Source organism: Delphinapterus leucas, chromosome 11 (genome assembly GCF_059928025.1).
Source record: "Delphinapterus leucas isolate spDelLeu-1000000601 "Yukka" chromosome 11, BTC_Dleu_Yukka2, whole genome shotgun sequence".
In the NCBI taxonomy this organism is placed as follows: domain Eukaryota; kingdom Metazoa; phylum Chordata; class Mammalia; order Artiodactyla; family Monodontidae; genus Delphinapterus; species Delphinapterus leucas.
This window is the reverse complement of record NC_143139.1, coordinates 11,533,853-11,559,490: the sequence shown is the minus strand read 5'-3', so window position 1 is coordinate 11,559,490 and position 25,638 is coordinate 11,533,853. Positions and strand designations below refer to the sequence as shown.

The following is a 25,638-nucleotide window of genomic DNA, read 5'->3' as shown; positions in this document are numbered from 1 at the left end:
TCAAAAAGAATTTGAAAATGAAACTTTTTAACATGACACTATTTTTAAATGATACTTATACCCAGAAAATGAATACAAAGAAATAAATCTACTGAAAGATGTTCAAAACTCAATATAGAAAGCAAAAAAGCATTACTGAGAGAAACTAAAGATGTAGAGAGAAATTTCCTAATTAAGTAATGAAAGACTCAGTGTTGCAAAGATGTCAATTTTCCTCCATATTGACCTATAGATCTCATACAATCCCATTCAAAGTTCTCCTGAAATTTTTTAATGGAAAATGACAAGGTGATTCTAAAATTGATATGAAAATTCAAGGGCTCTACAATAGTCACAGCAATCTTGAAGAACAATGACATTGGTAGAGTGATGGGAAAGTATGATCTTTACATTAAGTATTTCTTGGGTGAATGAGACATCCATATTTTAAAATATGAATCTTAATCTCTATCACATAGGATACACACACACACACACACACACACACACACACACGTCAATTCCAGATAGCTTAGATCCAAATGTGGAAGGTAAAAATATAAGGTGCCTAGATGATAGCATAAGACATATCTTTATAACCTTTCTTAAACAGAACACAAAGAGTAATAAGCATAGAAGGAAAGATCATAAAGACTACATTATTCCGTTTATCAAAAGACAACTTTAGGAGTGAAAAGTAGAAGATGTTTGCAAGCCATATATTAGACAAAGGACTTATATTTCAAATATATAAAGCACCACTGTAAATCAATAAGAAAAAAGAGCAACCAGTTTTATTTTTTTGTATCTTTGTTGGAGTGTGGTTGCTTTGCAGTGTTGTGTTGGTTTCTGCTGTGCGGCAAAGTGAGTCAGGTATGCGTATGCATTTGTCCCCATGTCCCCTCCCTCTTGCGTCTCCCTCCCACCCTCCCTGTCCCACCCCTCTAGGTCATCGCGGAGCATCAAGCTGATCTCCCTGTGCTATAGCTTCCCACTAGCCATCCATTTTACATTCAGCAACCAGTTTTAGGTAATTGACAAAAGGCATAAAAGAGGACATCCAAATAACTGATAAACCTATGAAATACTGTTGAGCCCTACGTCAAGGACACCCTGTATCAAGGACACAGGACAAAAATTCCAGAATTAACCAAGCCCCCACTGCAACTGTTGCCATGGGCTCTCGTAATCTAAACCAGACAGCCCCCCAACTCCGTATTAAGCAAAATAATCACCATGTAGTAACCTCAGAGCATCCTGACAAGAATGACCTAATGCCATCTTGCCGGCAGGAATTTTCTTTGTCCTGAGGCTATAAAAGTTGGCTACTAGCTCACAAAGAGGATCGGCTCTCCCTGATCTATCAGGAAGTCGGCCCACTGTATTTGCAGCACCCCTCACTAACTCTGCTCTTTGTTCTCAAGAAACTCACTCTTTTCTAAATTACTTCATTTCTGGAAATTCTTCTTCCAACCCACACTCAGACCACGATAAATACTATTCAACATCATTAGTGATTAGGAAAATTCACTTTAAAACCACAGTGGTATATCATTACACGCCATTATATTGGCTATTTGTTGTTGCTGTTCCAAAACAGACAATAGCACGTATTTGTGGGGATACAGAATAATGAAAACTCTCCAGCATTGCTGGTATGGATGCAAACTGTGCAACCACTTTGGAAAAGTTTGTCATTATCCACTCAGTCTGAAGATATGCACATCCTTTGACCCAGCATTTCCACTTCAAGTTATACAGCTCACAGAAATACGTGCTTGTGAGCACCAGACACTTGCACAGATGCTCATGGCACATTATGTGAAATAGCCAGAAACTGAAAACAGTACATATTCCCTCAACAGCAAACAGGATAAATAAATTGTGTTACATTCAGACTAAAAATGAATTAACTACAGCTATTCAAAACAACACATAAAAATCTGAAAAGCATAATGTTGAAAGACAGAATCCAGGCACAAAAGATTAAAAGCTCTATGAATCCACTGACATAAATCTTATATAAAGACAGAATAGGTTACCTTTCGGGAAAGGGTAATGACTGGGAGAGAGCAATGGGGAAGTTTATAGGGCTGTAATAATGTAGTTTTTAACCTGAGTGACAGTAATATTGGTATGTTTATTTGGTAAAAATTCATCAAGCTAATATATATTATATATATCTATGTGTGTATACATATGTATATATGTGTGTATATATGTTATAGTTCATAAATTATGTTCACAAATGCTGTAGGAAAGAAGATTAAATGTTTACTGAAGAAAAAAAAAGAAAGGACACTACAGCAACTTGAAAGCAAATGAAAATATGAAATTCTCTGGTAAGAGTAAATACACAAACAAATGCAGAATGCTGCATTACTGTAAAGTTGGTGCAAAAATCATATAATTCTGGTACAGAATTTAAGTATAAAATATAATTGTAAATCTATGTTAAAGTATACACAATACAGGGCTTCCCTGGTGGTGCAGTGGTTGAGAGTCCGCCTGCCGATGCAGGGGACGTGCCCTGGTCCGGGAAGATCCCACATGCCGCAGAGCGGCTGGGCCCGTGAGCCATGGCCGCTGAGCCTGCGCGTCCGGAGCCTGTGCTCCGCAGCGGGAGAGGCCACAGCAGTGAGAGGCCCGCATACCGCAAAAAAAAAAAAGTATACACAATACAAAAAGATATTATGTATGATACCAATAACATAAAGTAGTGGGAGGAAAGATGTGACTGAAGTTGTTACTAGTTTAAAATAGGTGTAAACTTAAGATATTTTATGTAATCCCCATGGTAATGACAGAGAAAATACCTATAGAAGATACACAAAAAAATGAGAAATGAATTAAAGCACTGACACTAACTAATTAAGAAAATAAACAAAACACACAGGAAGTAAGAAAAAACTGAAGACAGACAAAACAGCTCCAAGACAAACAGAAAATATTCAACAAAATGGCAATAATAAGTTTGTCCCTACAATAGTTACTTTACATCCAAATGGATTAAATTCTCCATAGAAAGATATACCCTGGCTTAATGGATTCAATAAAACAACAACAAAACAAAAACAAAAAAAACCAAGGTCCTGCTATATGCTGTCAACAAGAGGAACACTTTAGGTCTAAAGACACAAACAGGCTGAAAGTAAAAGTAAGGAAAAAGATATTCCATTCAAATGATAAGCAAAACAAAGTAGAGGTGACCATACGTATTTAAGACAAAATGCATTTGAAATCAAAAACTATTACAAGAGACAAAGAAGGACACTACATAATGAAAAGTCAACTGACCAGATATAACATTTATAAATATATATGGACATATCATCTATGCCCCCAAATATAGGATGTAAAAATTGTTTTTTTTTTTACAGAAAACCAGAAACACCATAATAGTAAGAGTCTTCAGAACATCATTTTATATAATGGATAGATGTTCCAGACAGAAAATCAGTAAGGAATCCCTAGAAATGAACAAGACTAAAGATCAAACAGACAAATGTAGAAATTGTCACCCAACACACATTCTTCTCAAGCACACACAGAACTTTCTCCAGTATAGATCATATATTAGGTCACAAAACAAGGCCAAACACATTTAAAACAATGAAAACCATACCAAATATCTTTGTGAATCACAATGGAATAAAACTTGAGGGCTTCCCTGGTGGCGCAGTGGTTGAGAGTCCGCCTGCCGATGCAGGGGACGTGGGTTCGTGCCCCGGTTTGGGAAGATCCCACATGCCGCGGAGCAGCTGGGCCCGTGAGCCATGGCCGCTGAGCCTGTGCGTCCGGAGCCTGTGCTCCGCGACGGGAAAAGCCAAAACAGTGAGAGGCCCGCATACCACAAAAAAAAAAAAAAAAAAAAAACTTGAAATCAACATCATAAGGAAAATGGAAAAAAGTCACAAATATGTGGAAAACTTAAAAATCCAGTGAGTAAAATAAGAAATCACAACGGATACTAGAGAATATCTGAGATATATGTAAACAAAAACACAACATACTAAATTTATGGGAAAATTGATGCAGCATAGTACTAAGAGAAAAGTTTGTGGTGGTAAATGCTTACCAAAAAAAAAAAAAAAAAAAAACCCTCAAATCAACGGCCTAACTTTACACCTCAAGGAACTAGAAAAGAAAAAAACAAACTAAACTCCAAGTTATAAGAAGGAAGGAAACAATAAAGATTACAGCAGAAATAAATGACATAGACAATACAAAATCAATAGAAAAAAAATTTTTAATTGGTAAAACCTTATCTAGATTACCTAAGAAAAAAGAAAGAAGGCATAAATAAACAAAATCATATATGAAACAGGAGGCATTATAACTGATGTCACGGAAAGAGAAGGATCATAAGACACCACTGTGGCAACAAATTGGATAATCTAGAAGAAATGGATAACTTCCTAGAAATATGCAAACTACTAAGACCGAATCAAGAAGAAATTAACTTGAACAGACCTAAACAAGTACAGAGATTGAATCAGTAATCAAAAACATCCTAACAACCAAAAAAGTCAAGTACCAGATGGCTTCACTGGAGAATTTACCAGACATTTAAAGAAAATCAACAACAGCCCTTCTCAACTCTTCCAAAAAACTGAAGTGGAGGGAACACTCCCAAACTCAGTTTATGAAGCCCACATCATCCAGATACCAAAGCCAAAGACACCAAAATAAAAGAAAATTACAGGCTAATATCCCTGATAAACATATATACAAAAATTCTCAACAAAATGCTAGCAAATAAAATTCATCAGCACATTAAAAAGAATTACACAACATGGCAAAGTAGGATTTATCCCTGGAATAAAAGGATAGCTCAACATATGAAAAACAATCAACGTAATACTCCACATTAAAAGAATAAAGGGGAAAAAACCCACATGATCTTCTCAATTGTTGCAGAAAAAGCATTTGACAAAATTCAACACCTTCTCATGATAAAAACACTCGACAAGTTAGGAAACTACCTCAATATTAAAAAGACCATATGTCAAAAGCCCATAGCTAATATCATACTCAATGGTGAATAACTGAAAGTTTTCCCTCTAAGATAAGGAACAAGGTAAGTTTGCCCGCTCTCACCAATTTCTTCAACATGGCACTGGAAGGGCCTCACAAGAGCAATTAAGCAAGAAAAATAAATAAAAGGCAGCCAAATCAAAAGGAGTAAAAGTATCACTGTTCACAGACGACATCTTATATTTAGATAACCCTAAAGAGGCCACACACACACGAAAAAGTCTGAACTAATAAATGAATTCAGCAATGCTACAGGATAGAAAATCAACACGAAAAATCACTTACATGTGGAATCTAAAAACTAAGACAAATTAGTGAATATAACAGAAAAGAAACAGACTCATAGATATAGAGAACAAACTAGTGGACACCAGTGAGGAGAGGAAAGGGGAGAGGGGCAAGATAGGGATAGGAGATTAAAAGGCACAAACTATTATGTATAAAATAAATAAGCTACAAGGATATATTGTACAGCTCAGGGAATATAGCCAATATTTCATAACAACTATAAAGGGAGTATAACTTTTAAAAATTGTGACTCGCTATGTTGTACACCTGAGATTTATATAATATTGTAAATCAACTATACCTCAACAACAAAAAAGAAATCCGATGTACGTCTATATACAAACAATGAGCAATCTGAGAAAGAAATTAAGACAATAATCCCATTACAATATCACTAGAAAGAATAAAATATTTAGGAGCAAACTTAACCAAGACAGTAAAAGACCTTTACACTGAAAACTACAAAACCTTGTTGAAAGAAATAAAAGACACAAATAAACGGAAAGACATATTCATGGGGATTGAAAGACTTAATATTGTTAAAATGTCCATCCTATCCAAAGCGGTTAAAAGTTTCAATGCAATGCCAACCAAAATCCCTGTCATTTTTTGCAGAAGTAGGAAAAAGCATCCTAAAATTCATATGGAATCTCAAGAAACCCTGAATTGCCAAAACAATCTGAAAAAAGAACAACGCTGAAGGCTTCATACCTTCTGATTTTAAAAGCTACAGTAATCAAAGCAGTTCAGTGCTGGAATATAGACAGACACATAAACCTGTGAAACAGAATAGAGATCCCAGAAATAAACTCTTATGTATACACTCAAATGATGTTCTACAAGGGTGCCAAGGCTACACAATGGGGAAATGACAGTCTTTTAACAACTGGTGTGAAAACTGGATATCCAAATGCAAAAGAATGAAGTTAGACCATTAAACCATATACAAGAATTTATTCCAAATGGATTAAAGACCTAAATGTAAAACCTAAAACTATGAAATTCCTAACAGAAAGCATGGGGGAAGCTTCATGACAGTGCATTTGGCAACGATTTCTTGGATCAAAGCAAAGGCAACAAAAGCATAAAAAGACAAAGAAGATTACATCAAACAAAATTTTCTGCACATGAAAGGAAACAATCAACAGAGTGAAAAGGAAACCTATGGAATGGGAGAAAATAACAGCAAAGCATGTATCTGGTAAGGTGTTAATGTCCAGAACATGTAAAGAACTCCTACAACTTAACAACTAAAATACAAGTAACCAGATTTTAAAATGGCCAAAGGCCCTGAATAAACATTTCTCCAAAGAAAATATGCAAAATGACCAACAAGCATATGAAAAGATGCTCAGCATCACTAATCAGAGAAATACAAATCAAAACCACATTGAGATACAGTCTCACATCCATTAGGGTGGTCACTAACACAAAACAGAAAAAAACAAGTGTTGACAAGAATGTACAGAAATTGGAACCCTTGTGTCCTGCTGACAGGAATGTAAAATGGTGTGGCTGCTAAAGAAGAGTCTGGAGGCTCCTCAAAAAAATAATCACAGAATTACCATATGACTCAGCAATTTCACTTCTGGGTATATATATCCAAGACTTTGATCTCAAAGAGGTCAAAGAGGTCACACCAATGTTCATTGCAGCATTATTCATAAGAGCCAGGAGTTGAAAGCAGCCCAAATATCCATCAATAAATAAATGGATAAAGAAAATGTGGTATATACATCCAATGGAGTATTATTCAGCCTTAAAAAAAGGAAATCCTGTCACATGCTGTAACACAGATGAACCTTGAGGACATAATGTTTTGTGAAATAAGGTAGTCACAAAACAACAAATACTGTATGACTGCACTTATGAGCTATCTAGGGTAGTCAAAATCATGGAAACAAAGTAGAACAATAGTTCCCAGGGGTTAAAGGGGAGGGGAAATGGGAGTTGTTCTATGGGTACAGTTTCAGTTTTGCAAGATGAAAAATTTCTAGAGATCTGTTACACAACAATGTTAACACAGGTAACACTACTGAGTTGTAGAATTAAAAATGGTAAATTTTGGGCTTCCCTGGTGGCGCAGTGGTTGAGAGTCCGCCTGCCGATGCAGGGGACGCGGGTTCGTGCCCCGGTCCGGGAGGATCCCACGTGCTGTGGAGCGGCTGGGCCCGTGAGCCATGGCCGCTGAGCCTGCACATCTGGAGCCTGTGCTCCGCAACGGGAAAGGCCGCAGCAGTGAGGGGCCCGCGTACCACAAAAATAAAAAAAAAAGAACAACAACCAAAAAAAAAGGTAAATTTTATGTTAACTATTTCTATAATAATTAAAGTAAAAAGAATTTAAAATATTTTTTAATAAAAAATTGAAATGTAGGATTTAGATTCAATCTAAAATTTGAGAATCAATTATGTCATTGATTTTCATAGATAAAAGATGAGAAATATCTTGATATTTATTTTGCAGTAAAAAACTAGAAAGGATGAAAGTTAAAGATATCAGTCATAGAGGAGTAAAATAGATTAGATTATGCGTGTCGTCTTAATAGCAAACTGCCTATGAGGATTTTCTATTCTTTCCGAAATTAATAGAAAATGTTTTAAGACAAACCTGAATAGTGGGGTTCACTATTAACTGGTTAATATCAAAGGACCAAGGAACAAATCTAAATAGAAGAAAAGCATCTGAAGTGCCATTGTTTGTTTAGTTATTTTCATAAGGGGGATAAAGTTCTAAACATTCTTTCTATATGTCTTATTTTTAAAACAGCAACACACAGATGTAAAAGTACAGTGGATACCATAATTAAAGGGAATTAAACATGAAAGAACAAAATCTTTAAAATTTCTACAAATCTCTCTCACAAGAAGAAAACATTAACAAGAATGAGTTAGAAAGATGTCCAAGTTTTGAAATTTAAAATTGGCCTTGTTCACAAACTAAAGAAGGAAGGAACAAAATTTGAAAAACTGAATACTACACCTTAACATTTCCTTCAAGTGCCACATATACTAACTGTCCAAATTAATCTTTTCCAATCTTTAGGAATTACACAGTATTTGTCCTTGTTTCCATACCAGTTGTAGCCCTTCAAGACAAACTTTTCATGGATTGCAATATTTTCATTTTTATTCCTTAAGGTCTCTGCCTGTCTTCTTTAACTAAACAAACAAGACTTGGAAAGTAGATTTGAGAACAAATTTGATATGCATAAACACTGGAAAAGTACACGGTGGGCAGCACTGCTTAGTTCAGACACAGGATGAAAGGAAAAAATGGAAATTCATATTGCACAAAACAATGGAAAAATTTCAAACTCCTATATTTGGTTGATGCATAGCAAAATAAAGGTTAAACAAAGATTTATACCAATTTTCTAATATAAGAAATAAAACACCTTAGTTTTTATACTGTGACAAAAAAACAAAGCTGAGAAAGTGGAGTTTAAAATCAGAGAATTAATTACATCATCGAAGAGGACCATAATTAAAAAATCTTTGGCTGTGGACAAATGAGGGTTTGATGAGAATAGCCTGTGTAAACAAAGATAAAAACTATCAGTTGGGCTTTTCTGGTGGCGCAGTGGTTGAGTGTCCGCCTGCCAATGCAGGGGACACGGGTTCGTGCCCAGGTCCGGGAAGATCCCACATGCCGCAGAGCGGCTGGGCCCGTGAGCCATGGCGGCTGAACCTGCGTGTCCGGAGCCTGTGCTCCGCAACGGGAGAGGCCACAGCAGTGAGAGGCCCGTGTACCGCAAAAAAAAAAAAAAAAAAAAAAAACCAATAGAATAGAGATAAACCCATGCACATATGGTCACCTTATCTTTGATAAAGGAGGCAAGAATATACAATGGAGAAGAGACAGCCTCTTCAATAAGTGGTGCTGGGAAAAAAAAAAAAAAGAATACAGAGATGCAGAACAGATTAGTAGTTGCCAGGGTACAGGGAGTGAGGGTAGGGTTAAAGCAAGGTTGAAACTATAAAAGAACAGCATGAGGGAGTCCCTTTATGGTGAGGGAACAGTTCTGTATCTTGACGGTGGTGGCAGGTTATATAAATCTATACATGAGATCAAACTGCGTAGAAACACACACACACACACACACAATTAATTCGTGTAAAAACTGGTGGAAACTGGTATGGTCTACAAAACTATTTAATAGAATTGTAACAATTTCTTGGTTTTGATATTGTACTACAATTATAGAAGATTTCACCATTGGGGGAAGCTGAGTGAAGGGCTCATAGGAGTCTACGTATTATTGCTGTAACTTCCTATGTATCTATCATATTTCAAAGTAAATTTTGTTTTAAAAAGTCAAGTAAAGAAGATATGAAAATGATTCAAGACAGAAAAATCCTACAGTAATAATGACTACTACTGAAATAATTATTATTGGCAATTACTATGTCCCAGGCAATGAAGATACCAAGACACAAAGAAATGTAACTTGCTCAAATGATTAAAAAAAAAAAAAAGGAAGAGGAGGAAAAGAAAGAAATTCAACTAAAAACAATAGTGCAATGTACAAGTGCTATACTAAAAATACATATTACTGAATAACTAAGGAAACAACAAAAGCAAAAGCGTGACTACAGACTAGTTTGTGTGCTATGCTATGACACTTGGACTAAACTACATGGGGGAAAAAAGGAAGAGGAGAACCAGGCTACTTGAGGCAGTGTATACTAAAACATTTTGGAGGAAATAATAGTCTAGACTAGGATACTGGCAAATACAGGCATACCTTGTTTTACTGCACTTCGCAGATACTGCATTTTTTACAAATTGAAGGTTTATGCCAATGTGCATCAAGCAAGTCTATAGGTACCATTTTTCCAACAGTATTTCCTCACTTTGCATCTCTGTGTCACATTTTTTGGTAATTCTTGCAATATTTCAATATTTTATATTATTATTATATTGCTATGGTGAGCTGTGATCAGTGATCTTTGACATTACTCTCATCGTTTTTTGTTTTGTATTTCTTAATTAGGTATGTACATTGTTTTTTTAGACAATGCCATTGCTCACTTAATAGACTATAGTGTAGCGTAAACATAACTTTTACTTTTTTTTTAACGGAAAATTTTTTTACAAATTTGGGGCTCGCTTTATTGCAATAATCGCTTTACTGCAGTGATCTGGAACTGAACCTGCAATATCTCCAAGGCATGCCTGTATGTAAAAAGAGAAACAAGGTAAGGCAAATCCCCAAAACACAATTTTAAAGATGGATAGAAAATACAATTTCAAGAATGCCTTATATAAATAGATTAATATGTACTGATGTATGAAAACAGTGAGGATTAGAAACGGTTAATAATTAGTTCTAGAGTAGCAGCTCCGGAAACAACATGCAGGAAGTGCACAGTATGAAAGCAAATTTCCGACCTGTAATAAAGAGTTTCCTCCTAAATCAGCACTTCCTAATATTACCACTTAAGGCTAAATATTAATTATGCAAGAATAGAAATTCTTACTTCTTGTCTTTTCTTAAGATCTTCTTTGGCTGCTCCAAAGCGTTTGGTTAACCTGGCTATCTTGGCCTAAAAAGAGCAAAAATGAGACGGAAATCAAATGGCATTATAGTATTAAAAGGAAACCCATGCATATATAACAAGAAACCCACAGGTAATAGGATCCTCAGAAGATAGCTAACAGCAAAGGAAATAAGGCAAGTTGACTGTAAAACATATATTTGAAAAATACAGAAAATCATAACAAAAACGTAAACACTCTTAATTTTGTAAGATTGGCTTTTTTCCTCCTTGAACTGTGGTTGTTTGCTCACAAACCAGTATATTTCTGAATATGTGTGCTTGCGTTTGTTATTTTTTAACACAGTTGTAACCACACTTAATTTTCTCACTGAGAAGTGTATAGTAAGCATATCTATAAATCCCTTACTGATAGTACATATGAGTATATGTATGATATATTGAATCATTAGTTATACAGTCTCTTTCCTACTGGATGTGTTCAATTGTTTCTTAACTAACTGCTGTAGGCAAATAACATGCAATTAATAATTTTGTTCTTTCAGATTACTTACTTAAGCTACATTCACAGAGGTGGAATTCCTGAGACAGACAGAGTATATTTTTAAGGCTCCTATCTAAATGTTTTTCAGACAGGCTTTGTTAATTTACACTTTCAATAGCAATGTATATAAATGTTCACATGATATTACTCTTTGAAGTATTTAATTTCATATTGTGTTAACCTTTAAAAAACTGACAAAAATGTTACCTTCTTAGTGTTAACATTTGTCAGTGAGATTTTTATTAATCATTTGTACTGCTTATTAAACACTGCCTGATCACATATTTTGCCCACATACATATTCATAAAAATTTAATACCAGAGGCAGAAAGGAAAAAAATAGAAAAATTACTCCATCACCACATGAATATTTTCTTTGTATTTATTTCCTTTAAGTCTTTTACTAAGGCATTGCTATGATACTCAATTGTTTTTCTTGTGGCTGTTGCTGTCATTTTACGATAAATATATTTTTAAGAATTTTAAACTTCTGAGTGCGTTCATGAGGCCTGCCTAAGGAAGTGCTCTTCCAGATAATTTCAGTTAGCCAATACAATCATATCATAAAAAGAAAATATTATTTACTTTTAAACCCTTTTTTCCCAAAATAGTCACTTCTAAAGAAGACCCCAAAACTTAAGAAGTATTCAAGTCCACCGATATGGGCTAGGCAATCAATTACCTATGACTCCCAAGGTGAAGATTTTCCTCAGGACTTAATTATTTATGCATATTATTAACACCCAAGGACATGTACAGCACAATTTTTAAAATTCTTAATATGGATTTACCTTCCTGTAACTAAAATATTTCAAGTAATTTTTTCAAGAAAGGTATATGAGAAAGTGTTTTCTGTACTCCAACTTATACAAGAATGTCTTTCATTTTTTCTTTTGGCAGGCTATCTAGTAGGTATTCTATAAATTGCATAATATGTATACTATTATTATTTGCCCTTAAAAATGAAAGCAAATTTAAAACATTATTTTGTATATGTTATATATGGGGAAAGGTCTAGAAGAATAAACACCAAAGCTAACGGTGGTTACCTCTAGAGGCTATGATTGGCAGGCAGTGTAAAGAGAGCTTCAATTTCATGTCATATACATCTATAGTATATTCAAATATTTCTTAAAAAAATATTTTTATCACTTCAAAATTTAAACTACTGGCAGAGGAAAAAAATAACAAAATTTAGACACAGACATGCTTTCTTCTGCCATTTAATATCATAAAAAAGAAATCAAAGAGCAGACTTTTTGTGTTGTTTTAATCTAGGAAACTACAATTTTTAAATTATAATTCAAAATATCTGTCATAATATGTCTAAGACTGGGTCTCTTTTTCTGGCAAGTATTCTGTGAAATCTTTTAAAAAACTCTATAAACAAGTCACTTTTTTAGTGAAGGAGGTAATATTCTATTACTATATCTTTGATTACTACTACTATTTCATTTGCTCTTGGTTTCTTAGGCATATCTATCATTTCTTGTATAATGGCACAATGGTACCTGTTTAAATAAAAGTTGCATAAATTGCTGGGATTCAGACACACTGGGGCCTTGTTTAGCAAACTATACAAACCAAGAATTTCTTTGTTATTTACCAAGGAATATCTCAGGAAATAATTCTGTGTGGGGAAAAAAAAAAGTAATCGTATATCGTTTGCCTAATAACAAATGTTAGCACTCAAAAACGCTAGTGAATAAACAGACACATGGTATTCATTATTCAAAATTCTCTCGTGGATTAGGCAGCCACAGATTTACTCATTGAGGGAGGCGAGTGGGAGGAGAGACTGAAAGAAAAAACTGAAAAAGCTATTTTCAGTTAAAACTACTTAAAATGGCATTTTTATAAATCATAACCAATGGAACATTGGATTCCAGAGTGTGTTGACAGTTTTTCCATAAAAAATCCAGTTGAAATATTGGGTATCCTGAATTTGCATAGTGATTTGAGAGGAATCAAGTCTTCCTATCCAGGAACATGGTAGATCACTGTTGACTCATGTTTTCTTTTTCCGTCCGTTTTCTTCATAATGGTCTTGAAATTTTGTTTTTCGTTTTATTCTTAAGTATTTTCTTACTTTTAAATGTCTACCATATGTGAAACCGTTTTCTAGTTACAATTTCCCACTGGTTGTTGCTGATGTACAGCAAGGCTACTAGAATATGTTTTCCTTTTATCAGTTAGCTGCTAAGCATTACAGTTTATCATTTACCATTATTACTCCTCATGCCTTTTTCCTGTTTTATTTTATTGCCCTGTCACCAAAGTTCTAAAATAGCAGCACAGATAAGGCATCCTTGTCCTATTCTCAACTCTAGTGGAAATATTTCCAAAGATCCACTATTAAATATGATATTTATAACAGGTTTCTGATCATCTTTACGAGATTTAAGGTACTTCCCTCCTATTTTTTCCAACACCTGGTCAGTTTTAGCAAATCCTCCTTGTTTGGTATCTACTGAGATGATCACACAATTTACATCCTTCTTCTGTTAGTACAGTGAAATATAATGGTTAATATTGAACCAGCCTTACATTCATGAGAGAAACCAATGCTGGAAAATAAAACTGGCCTATATTTGTTCTTTTCTAATGCCACAGAATTCCACAGTTGGGTGTGCTTCATAAAATGAGGCCTCATCTTTTCCTATACTCTGGAAGTGTTTATATGAGAAGTGAATTACCTGTTCCTCAAATGTTTGTCAGAATTTTCCGGCCAGGCTTTTGGGGCCTAATGATTTCTTCAGAAACAGATCTTTCACTACAAGTGACTACAATTTTAACAGAGTTCCTCATAATTTTCAGCTTTCTACTTTCTTCTTAGATAAAATGGACTTCATAGGTATAAGGTTGTATATAATAATGTTCTCTTAACTTAAAGAATCTCCTCTAGATCTTTATTTCTTGCCTTTTTGAATCCTTATACAGTTTATTTGTACTTTTATTTGTAGATCAAAAATGTATCTACTTTTAAGGCTTTTCAATAAGCTTTTGTCTTTATTGCTCAATCTTCAAAAAGGGTCGGCTTTTTTGCTATTTCTATTAACTCCTTCCTCCTTCTCTGGGTTTTAGTTTGTTATTGCTATTTTCCCTAGCAAAGGAGATGCACATATAATGCTTTTTTATTTTTCTGTTTGTTAGTAATAAATTAAAGTTATAAATTTCCCTTTGAATACTGCATCAGCTTTAACTTACAAGTTTTAATATGCAATGTATTATTATAGTTCTGACCTAAAGAGTTGAGAATGTCCATTTTTAAATTCCTCTTTGTAATTACCTGGAAGTATGTTTTGGGGGAAGGTACCATCTGGGAGAGGAGAAAAGCTAAATATCTGTGGATAATTTCTAATTTTACTACATAGTTACTACTGAACCCACAACAAATGATGGTGGTTAGCATTTTAAGATGCTCTTAGAAATCACTACATTTCTAATGTGACAATGCATTAAAGATATATAAACCTAAAAATTATATGTTTTCCTGCTTAAAAAATAATAAAACTTGTGGACATGACTGTTTGGATTTATCTTACAATTTGACATCTCTGAAAAAGTGAAAATACATAAAACTTTTTCAAGATTCAGAAAGCAACAATCCCTAAACTAACACAGAAAATAATTATATAATGAATTCTCCATATATTCCAATGTTGACAATTTTTTCAGCTCTTATAAAATATGTTTAGTACACAGAAAATAAGCTAATAATTACAAACAGGCTTTATGGACAAAAGTCATAACACACAGTGAACTATTATTTAAAACTTAAAAATGACTTTAATCAAGAACTAGTCCATTGAAAAAATACATAAGAATGGCAACTAATTTGAAAATCCATAAAAATCTAACTTCTTTTATCTATAGAGAAATTTATACATTAAAAATTATAGCAGAATAGAGACCTTCATGAGTTCCTTCTAGAGGTAAAGTCCACATTACTCAATTCTATCGTCTTACCACAGTTTTTAATGTATGGTAAATTTTTATACTTATGGCAAAGGATCACAAGTCCTTTAAAAGTCTATTTTTTTGTAACTGCAGAGTTAAAAAAAAGAAGAAGCCACTAATACTAAAATTAATAATATTAAATTATGTATTCCTTAAAGCAAAATACCTCCTACTAAGCCACTGGTGATTAATTATTTGCTTTCAATTGTGTTTTGACTTTGAATGCTATAAAACTCATACTGGATTCTGCCAAAGGAAGTCAGGTATAATAAACGAATATATATATGCATATCAGGAAGATGTACTCATCTACTGCTATGATATGAGATACAGAAGTACTATATACACACTGCAATATTTTCAAACAGTTTACTGTCAGCTCTACCTAAAAATAGTAAATTATTTAATAAAATACATAGTTATCTGCTGAAGCATATGATAAAGTAGGCTTTAAGCTGAAGAACTTGAAAACAATAATTATTAAAATATTGAAAAAGTAAGTGACATCACCAAAAATGCCTGAGTGAGGAAATTCAGGGTTGTCTCTTCCCCAAAGCAACTAATTAGCTTGCAAGCATTGTTGGAATCAACTTTTGGAATCTATTCAAAAACTTACAATAGCTAAGGGAAGACTTAGGGAATAATAAAGCTGCACTTTGCAGTATGACAGCACTGGGGTCTCTTAAAATTGTCCTTTATGATTCCCCACACCCAGATCAGCAGCAGCTATAAGGATGACAGCTGGGATACCTGAAGCAAGTTATGAGTGCCACAGGAAGCAATATGCACCTTATTTTCTCTAGTAACTCCCTCAAGAACCAGCACAAAGGCTGGCCTTTGATTCACCCAAGTCTGAGTAATTCCCAAGGCTGGGGCAGCATTCCAGACAGATTTTCCCAAAAAGATTTAAAGGTGCTGGTATTGGCACAGCAGCTTGAGGCATAGAACAATTTGGACAAAGAATATAAAGAAAAGCCTGGGATAGAAAAGGGCAGAAAAAAGACACACAGCAGAAGGGGGCTTTAAAAGCTCTCACCCATGTCAGGAAATTGAGAAGAATATCTGAATGCCCAGGGCAGAAAGCACGCTCAGAAATGGGCTGAAAAGACCCTCTGACTGGCTTTCAGAGTCTGTGCAAGCAGGAAGAGAAGGATAAGGCAAGTCTGATAAAGCAGGTTGTAAATGGCCTAGATTAAGTGTGGAAGGAGTGCTCCAACACAGGCAATCTGCTAAGACCTGGGAGAGTAATTTTTTTCCTTCTTTAAGCTCCAGGCATTTAAGGTAACTGTCAAAACACAAGCTGACCACTAAGCTAATAAAACACAGACTTTAGTGGTCACACACAATAATGAATACATACTTTCCAAAAATAGTTGAGAAAACTCACTAAGCAAGCAAACAACAAACCACAACAAGCAGCAACAACAAACCCTGGACAGGACAGGAAAACCTGATTTTCTGAACTGCCACATTACAATATTCAAAATATCCAGTTTTCAACAGTAACAACAAAAAAAATTAGGAGGTATACAAAGAAATAAGTATGGTTTATTCACAGAAAAAAAAAGAATTAACAGAAATATAGCTCAGGCATAGGACTTACTAGACAAAGACTTTAAACAGATGGTTTTAAATGTATTCAAAGAGCTAAAAGACACAACAGAAAAAGAACTTTAAAAAAAAAAAAAAAGGAAAATAATGTCTCACCAAATAGAGAATATCAATAAAGAAACAGACATTATATAAAGAAAACAAATATAAATTCTAGAGCTGAAAGTACAATAACTGAAATTAAGAAATTCACCAGAGAGGTTCAACAGATTTGAGCAGGACAGGGCTGTAAAGGAACAGTTTTGTATACTATTGAAGATAAGCAGGTATTAATTCAAGATGTTAAGTGTAATCCCCAGAGTAATCACTAAGGAAAAAGCTAAAAAATTTACAGAAAGAGAAAAACAAAAAGAATCAAAATGGTTCACTAGAAAAAAATCAATCACAGAAGAAGGCAGTAATGTAGGAATTAAGGGAAAAAAGGGTGGAAGACAAATAAAATGGCAGGAGTAAGTCTTTCCTTATCAGTAACTAATTTAAATGTAAACAGACAAAAACTCTCCAATTAAAAGGCAGAGACTGGCAAAGTGGGTAATAAATCACGACCCAACTCTATGCTGTCTACAAGATTTCATCAAAATTTGAAACTTTTGTGCATTAAAGGACATTATCAAAAAAGGAAAGTGAAAAGAAAACTTACACAGTGGGTAAGAATATCAATAGTTATAAATCGTGTATTTCTAAGTGTTCAGTATCCAAAATATGTAAAGAACTCTTACAGCTCAACAACAGAAGGGCAAAACAAACAAAACAAAAAGAACTTGAATAAATATTTCTCTAAAGAAGATATGCACATGTTCAACAAACACAGGAAAAGATGTTCAACATCATTAGCCATTAGGAAAATGCAAACCAAAACCACAATAAAATATCACTTCACACCATTAGGATGTTATAATAATAATTTTTAAGATACACAGTAACAAGTGTTGGCAAGGATGTGGAGAAATGGAACCCTCACATTGCTGGTGGGGAGTAAAATATAAAATGGAGTAGCTGATCTGGGAAAAAGTTGAATGTTCTTCAATAAATTAAACAAAGAATTACCATATGACCCACAATTCCATTCCTAGGTATATGCCCAAAAGATTTGAAAACAGGTATTCAAACAAATACTTGTATATGAATGTTCATAGCAGCATTATTTACAATATCCAAAAGGTGGAAACAACCCAAATGCCCATCAAATGTTCATCAGCCAAATGTCCATCAAATGTTCATCAGCCAAAGAATACATAAACAAAATGTGTGTGCGTGTGTGTACACACACAAGTTAACATCTTGAATTAATTCCTACTTATTTTCAATAGTACAGAAATATAAATATTACTTAGCTACGAAAAGGAATGTAGTATTGATACATGCTTCAACATATATGAACCTTAAAAACATTATGCTAAGAAAAACAGGCCAGACACCAAAAGTCACATACTGTATAATTCTGTTCATATGAAATATGCAGCACAGGTAACTCAGTAGAGACAGAGAGCAGATTCATGCTTCCCGAGGGTTAGGGGGAGGGGGAAATGAGAAGTGACTGTTCAATGGGTACAAGGTCTTCTCCTGGATTGATGAAAATGTTTTGGAACCAGATAGAGATGATGATCATACAACAGTGTGTATGTACTAAATGCCACTGAAGTGTAAACTTTAAAATGATTGTTATCTGAATTTTACTTCCATAAACAAAGAAAGAGATGGGAACTAAATTGGGCTGAGTAAAATTTAAATAAATGGCATGGTAAGGGCAGATCATAAATGAATGGGAGAAGCAATATGAAGTCAGAGGCCTGAAATAAAAATACTATGGACATTAATACTCTGTAGGACAGTGAAGCAACTGGTGGGTATCAGGAAAAGTGGATCAAAATCTAGGAGATCCAAATTACAAATCGAAGAATGAATACAGGTTTAAACTGGTACACAGTTGAGCAAACTGGACTATACAAAAGAGAATGAACAAGAAGTATTTTAGAAAGATAAGTAGAATGCTTGAGAAGGACCAGCAAAGACTTAAAAAGGAGTACCAAAGTGGTCATGTAAAAGGCTGTTACTATAATCAAGAAATTGGGTAATGATGGCCTTGCAGATAGAAGAAGCAAAACATAGACTTTTATAAGAAACAAAAAAAGTTGTAATTTGGCAACCCACTGTGTATATGTGAAGTGATACAGAGGAATCAGTTTCCAAGAACTAAAAAATTGTGAATAACAGGAACAATGGGAAGATATTCCTTGAAGATTTTTCTAAGAATTCAAGAATTGTGAGTAAGAGGAACAATTGTGAAGGGGGACTTATTTGTGCAGAAGATGATTGGTTTGATGTTGGAAAGATTCAGATTCTGAGGCTACAAAGAAATATCCAAGTGCAAAGGTTTATTAAATGTTAGATGCAGACTTGCATCTTAAGTAACACTATAAGAGTCAAAATCTCAGGTTCTAGAAACACAAAACCATAGATGCAGCCACGGGAGTGATAACAAACAACGAATGAAATTACTTTCTTAAATCTTCAGACATTTTCAATTTCTCATTCAAAATTCTTAACAGTACTAGTAAAATAAAGTTTAATGATGAGACAATGCTATCACTATATAAGGACCTGCTAAAGGTAAGAAACGGGACTAGTGGTGTCCTAAATGATACATTATGAAATTATTAATAATAAAGTCTTTGTAGTAAAGTCTCACTGTAAACAAAACTAACAATATAAAACCAAAAAAATAACTTGTAGGCTGCCAAATATAATACCTAAATTCTAGTCACATTTGGTTGCAATTTGCTTTTAACTGTGAAGAAGTGACTTTATTTTCACAGACCACTTCTCCCTCATTTGTAAAAAAGGCTCTATAAGTGGTTTGCAAGTCAGCGTCTGAGACTATGCTTATATAGAATGAATGTACTGATAAAATTTTCCAGTTTCTTAGTCTTGGAATAAAATGAATTACTGCACCATGGTACCGTGTGCTCATTTCAACTGATTAGAAGCTCTAGCAGTACATGTTAACATACAGATGTATTTAATAAAAAATTAGAAGTAGTAATTATTAATAAATATAGATTAACAAGCTAATATCTTTAAAAACTACGATTCATGGGAGAAGTAGATTAAAAAGAATCACAGCAAATATTATTTAGTACTCATGACATTTTAGATGATGCCAGCCTTTCTTCACTGAATGAAGAAATATTTAAGATGCACTAAGTTAGATTATTTCTGAAGCTCTGCTATGGGTTGAACTATGTATCTCAAAAGTATATGAAAGTCTGAACCCCAAGTATCTCAGAACATGACCTTATTTGGAAAGAGGGTCATCACAGAGGTAATTACAGCTGACTCTTGAACAACATAGATTTGAACTGTGTGGGTCCAATTACACATGGACTTTTTTTCAATCAATACAGTACCTATATTTTCACTTTACAGATCTTTAAATTAAGTGTGGGGAAAAGATTGTGTTCAATTACAGATCACCAGATGTGAAATCAAAAGAATTAGGGCTTGAGTTCCGATTCTATCTGAAGTGTTTCAGCTACTGCCTTGGGTGAGTCATTTATCAACTCCTTCATTTTTTTTTTTTTTTTGCGGTATGCGGGCCTCTCACTGTTGTGGCCTCTCCCGTTGCGGAGCACAGGCTCCGGACGCGCAGGCTCAGCAGCCATGGCTCACGGGCCCAGCCGCTGCGCAGCATGTGGGATCTTCCCGGACCGGGGCACGAACCCGCGTCCCCTGCATCGGCAGGTGGGCTCTCAACCACTGCGCCACCAGGGAAGCCCAACTCCTTCATTTTTTGAAGCAGATACCAGTGTACAGATTTTCAACTGCAGGGGGTGGGGACAGCACCTCTAACCTTCACATTGTTCAAGAGTCAACTGTAGTTAAGATGAGGTCATACTGGAATAGGGTGTGTCCTAATCCAATATGACTAGTATCCTTGTAAAAAGGGAAAATTTGGAAACAAACATACAGAGAGAGCACCATGTGAAGATGAAGCCAGAAATCAGGGTGATACTTCTACAAGACAAGGAATGCCAAAGACTGTCAGTAAACCATCTATAGCTAGAGTAGACATAAGGAACAGATTCTTCCTCACAGCCCTCAGAACCAATCCTGACGACAGCTTAATCTTGGACTTTCAGCCTCAAAAACTATGAGACAATACATTTCTGTTGTTTAAGGCATCCAGTTTATGGTACTTTTTGTTAATGGTAGCCCTAGCAAACTAATAGAGGCTCCTTTTATTTCTAATACTTAAAAGTTAAATATGCTTTATTGTCAACTTCAAAAACATATCCCAGAAAGTAAGTTATAAAAATGATGACACACGGATATGCAATTCAAGTCAGTGTACAAACCTGCAGTTCAGTTAAAACTGTTTTATGCCTCTTGTTACACTCAATCTTTTCCACTCGTGTTTTCAATTCTGCCAATGTCTTATCAAATACACCACACTGTAGCGCACACAATTTTTCTTCCAGCAACCACTGTACAACCTAAAAAAATACATATTCCTTTGTTATAGCAAAAAAGGAATTTCAAGCAAGCAGCAAACAGTAAATATTCTGAAGTACTAATAAGATAGTACTAATATATTAATTTTAAAAAACATACTGGCATCCATAACACAATGCTATCTGCTGAAATCCTCCACTTCTACATATATAATATCTACTATAACACAATAAAATGTACTAAAAATAGAAAATTTCCAGAGGGTGAAATTTTTAAAACATTTTGAAATTGAAGTTTTAATATTTTCTTCCCACACCCTCTACTGTGATTTAAAAGAAACCAGTTGAAGGTAAGGAGCAGGTTTTAAATTTTCTAATCTGTTACAAACGATACTTTTGTGAGACACTAAGAATGTCACTGCACTATGAAATTCCTATAAAACATTTCTAAATGCCTACTCGCAACTTCCATATTTATCTCATTATGGACCCATAACAAACAGGGCACATGGTGCAGCCCACAGACCATCTCCAAATTACACTGCTCTAGAGGAGTAAACCCTCAGTATACACAGAAGTATATTTCAAAATGCTTTCTCATAGCTATCTTCATATTTCTAATAGCTCTATAAGAAAGACTAAACAAGCATTATTATCACCATATGGTTAAAAGAAAAAAGACACTGGGAGGAAAAAAAAGCCACTTTTGTACTGCCTCTCTGTTCCTTTCTCTAATGGGGATATTTATACTTTATCTGAGTAGAGGAACACTGGCCCAGATTATTTATAATTTCACCATTAAATCGATAAGACCTTGAAAAATTTTCACCTGAGTCTTCTATTCTTCTCTTAAAAAGGTATTTGTCATCAATATTTGTGAACACATCTTAAAACATATACTACTTTATATTTTCATTATTTCTATCTCTAATCTAACACATATAGGGGGAAGTTTCCAAAGTCTGTACTTTAAACATTCCCTTTCCCTAGTCATTCGAAAGCCTTGTCCATACCATTTTTAATACTAAGCCTAAGGTACATAACAAAGATTTTAGAACATAGGGACTTACAGCCATGAAACCAGCTTATGACAAAACTTATAAAAACTAAAATGTTAACATATAAGACTCTAATGTTTCCATTAGAATAAAGTTCAATATAGAAGAAAAAATAAAAGCTGAAAACTGGTATTCAGTTTTGTTACTAAAGCAAATAAGAAAAGAAGCCATGGGCTTCCCTGGTGGCGCAGTGGTTGAGAGTCCGCCTGCCGATGCAGGGGACACGGGTTCGTGCCCTGGTCCGGGAAGATCCCACATGCCGCGGAGCGGCTGGGCCCGTGAGCCATGGTCGCTGAGCCTGTGCGTCCAGAGCCTGTGCTCCGCAACGGAAGAGGCCACAGCAGTGGGAGGCCCGCGTACCGCAAAAAAAAAAAAAAAAAAAAAAAAAAGAAAAGAAAAGAAGCCATAATTTCTCTCCCATTTTGAAAATTACTACCATATCTAAAAAAACAAAACAAAACAAAAAAACTATTTAGCTTCAAAAGAGTCATAAGGAATTTTAGAATTAAATTATTAAGGGTAATAAGCTTAATCAATTTCTTCAAGTTCTTTCTTTCTATGAAAAAGCTGAATATTTCAGTAAAATACAGAGTAATGTCAAAAATCTAGTAGAATAAAGATGGCGGTGTTTTTTGTTTAATATAGTTTTAACTTATAATCTCTAACACCTTTTGTAGCTTCTGGTTTATATCTCCTTTGGCTGTAATCTTTACTTGAAACTCTGCCTCATATTCTTCTTCCATATATCGACGGCGTTTGGACTGTACATTGTCCATGTCCTCTGACTTAGAACGTTTTCTTCTAAAAAATTCACCTGAGAAGAAAAAGCATAATGACCAGTCAGCTGTTTTTATTATACGTAGACCTTAATGCCTCTTCTCCATCCTCAGGAAGATATTATTTCTAGCTATCAAAATAGCACTCTCAATAAATTATTTTATGAATTGTTTTTGTGATCAGAAAAGTAAATAGATAGCTTTTACCTTAAACTTGAAATGATTTTCAATATGCTAAATAAGAACCTCCCAACACTAAATAAGTAAATGTACAAACAACATGAACAAAGAACGTTTTTTCCTTGAAATCTTCGTATTAAGATGGAAGCTCAACTAACAATATGGGATGAGAAGAAATCATCTCAAATTCATTCCTTTCAGTAAATTCTCTAGTGTATTTGAATTCTCTGACAAAATACAGTATTCATTCACAAGTCACAGATTTCTCAGTATTTATTCTCACATCACATGCTTCTACTAACTGTGCATAGCTTTAATTATTTAATTCTTCATCCTCAGTAAATTTTCTTCCTCAGTAAGTTTAGGAAAAATTCTTTCTTAATCACCAGCCTTAGGAAAATAGTATTAGTTATTCTTAACATATCCTAATAAATTTCAAATATATAAAAATAATAAAATTAATGTCATTATAAAGGTAAATTTGGTAAAGAACAGACATTCAAAGACCTTCACTTAGAAAATTTGTTTCAAATATTGGTAACACTCATGAGATCATAACATATTTTATATGGTTTCTTTTTCAATATAGAAACAGGGAAATATTAAAATATTAAAATCTCCACACTATCTATGAGCCTATTATTAAAATCCAATTCTATTCTACGATTTCCCTTGTATCAGAACTTACATAGTCACAGAGAGATAAGGTCAAGATGGCACAGTAGAAGGAGGTATGCTCATCCCTTCTTACAAGAACACTGGAATCACAACTAACTGCAGAGCAACCATTGACAAAGAAACACTTGAACCTACCAGAAAAAGATACCCTACATCCAAAGACAAAGGGGAAGCCATGGCGAGACAACAGGAGGGACACAATCGTGACAGAATCAAGTCCCATACCCACCAGGTGGGTGACCCACACACTGGAGAACAACCGTACCACAGTTCTCCCACTGGAGTGAAAGTTCTGAGCCCCATGTCAAGCTTCCCAAGCTGGGGGTCTGGCAACGGGAAGAGGAGGCCCCAGAGGGTCTGGCTTTGAGGGCCAGCGGGATTTAATTGCAGGACCTCCACAGGACTGGGGGAACCAGAAACTCCACTCTTGGAGGGCACACTGAGAGCCTTGTGCACATCAGGACCCAAGAGAAAAGAGCAGTGATCCCACAGGAGACTGGGCCAGACCTGCCTGCTAGCACTGGAGGGTCTCCTGCAGAGGTGGGGAATGGCAGTGGCTCACTGCAGGGACAAAGACACTGGCAACAGCAGTTTGGGGAAGCACTCATTGGCATGAGCCCTCCCAGAGGCACCATTAGCCCCACCAAACTGCCTGTAGGCTCGAGTGCTGGGTCACCTCAGGCCAAACAACCAAAAGGAAAGGAACACAGCCCCACCCATCAGCAGACAAGCAGATTAAAGTTTTACTGAACTCTGCCCACCAGAGAGACACAACCCAGCCCTACCCACCACCAGCCCCTCCCATCAGGAAGCCTGCACAAGCCTCTTAGATAGCCTCATCTACCAGAGGGCAGACAGCAGAAGCAAGAAGAACTACAGTCCTGCAGCCTGTGGAATGAAAACCACAATCACAGAAAGGTAGACAAGATGAAACGGCAGAGGATTATGTCCCAGATGAAGGAACAAGATAAATCCCCAGAAAAACAACTAACTGAAGTGGAGATAGGCAACCTTCTGGAAAAAGAATTCAGAATAATGATAGTGAAGATGATCAAGGACTTCAGGAAGAGAGTGGAGGCAAGGATTGAGAAGATGCAAGAAATGTTTAACAAAGACCTATAAGAACTAAAGAAGAAACAGAAATGAACAATACAATAACTGAAATGAAAAATACACTAGAAGGAATCAAAGCAGAATAACTGAGGCAGAAGAACAGATAAGTAACCTGGAAGACAGAATGGTGGAAATCACTGCCGTGGAACATAATAAAGAAAAAAGAATAAAGAGAAATGAAGACAATCTAAGAGACCTCTAGGACAACATTAAATGCACCAACATTCTCATTATAGGGATTCCAGGAGGAGAAGAGAGACAGAAAGGACCTGAGAAAATATTTGAAGAGATTATAATTGAAAACTTCCCCTAACATGGTAAACAGTCACCCAAGTCCAAGAAGCACAGAGAGTCCAAGGCAGGATAAACCCAAAGAGGAACACACCAAGACACATAGTAATCGAATTGGAAAAAAATAAAGACAAAGGAAAAATATTAAAAGTAACAAGGGAAAAACAACAA

General features: G+C 35.1%; 1 protein-coding gene across 5 annotated transcripts in view; it reads right to left on the bottom strand.

Moving 5' to 3' along the window:
* The window catches only part of ATF7IP (activating transcription factor 7 interacting protein), a 127,758-nt gene that overhangs the window by 39,061 nt on the left and 63,059 nt on the right, over positions 1-25,638 (bottom strand). For all 5 annotated transcript variants that reach the window (XM_089920342.1, XM_022577641.2, XM_022577640.3 and 2 more), the window contains 3 exons: positions 23,098-23,243; positions 21,276-21,413; positions 10,788-10,853 (listed from right to left, as the gene is read on the bottom strand). In XM_089920342.1, the coding sequence (XP_089776468.1) occupies positions 10,788-10,853; positions 21,276-21,413; positions 23,098-23,243 (350 nt within the window). The remainder of the gene's footprint in view (positions 1-10,787; positions 10,854-21,275; positions 21,414-23,097; positions 23,244-25,638) is intronic.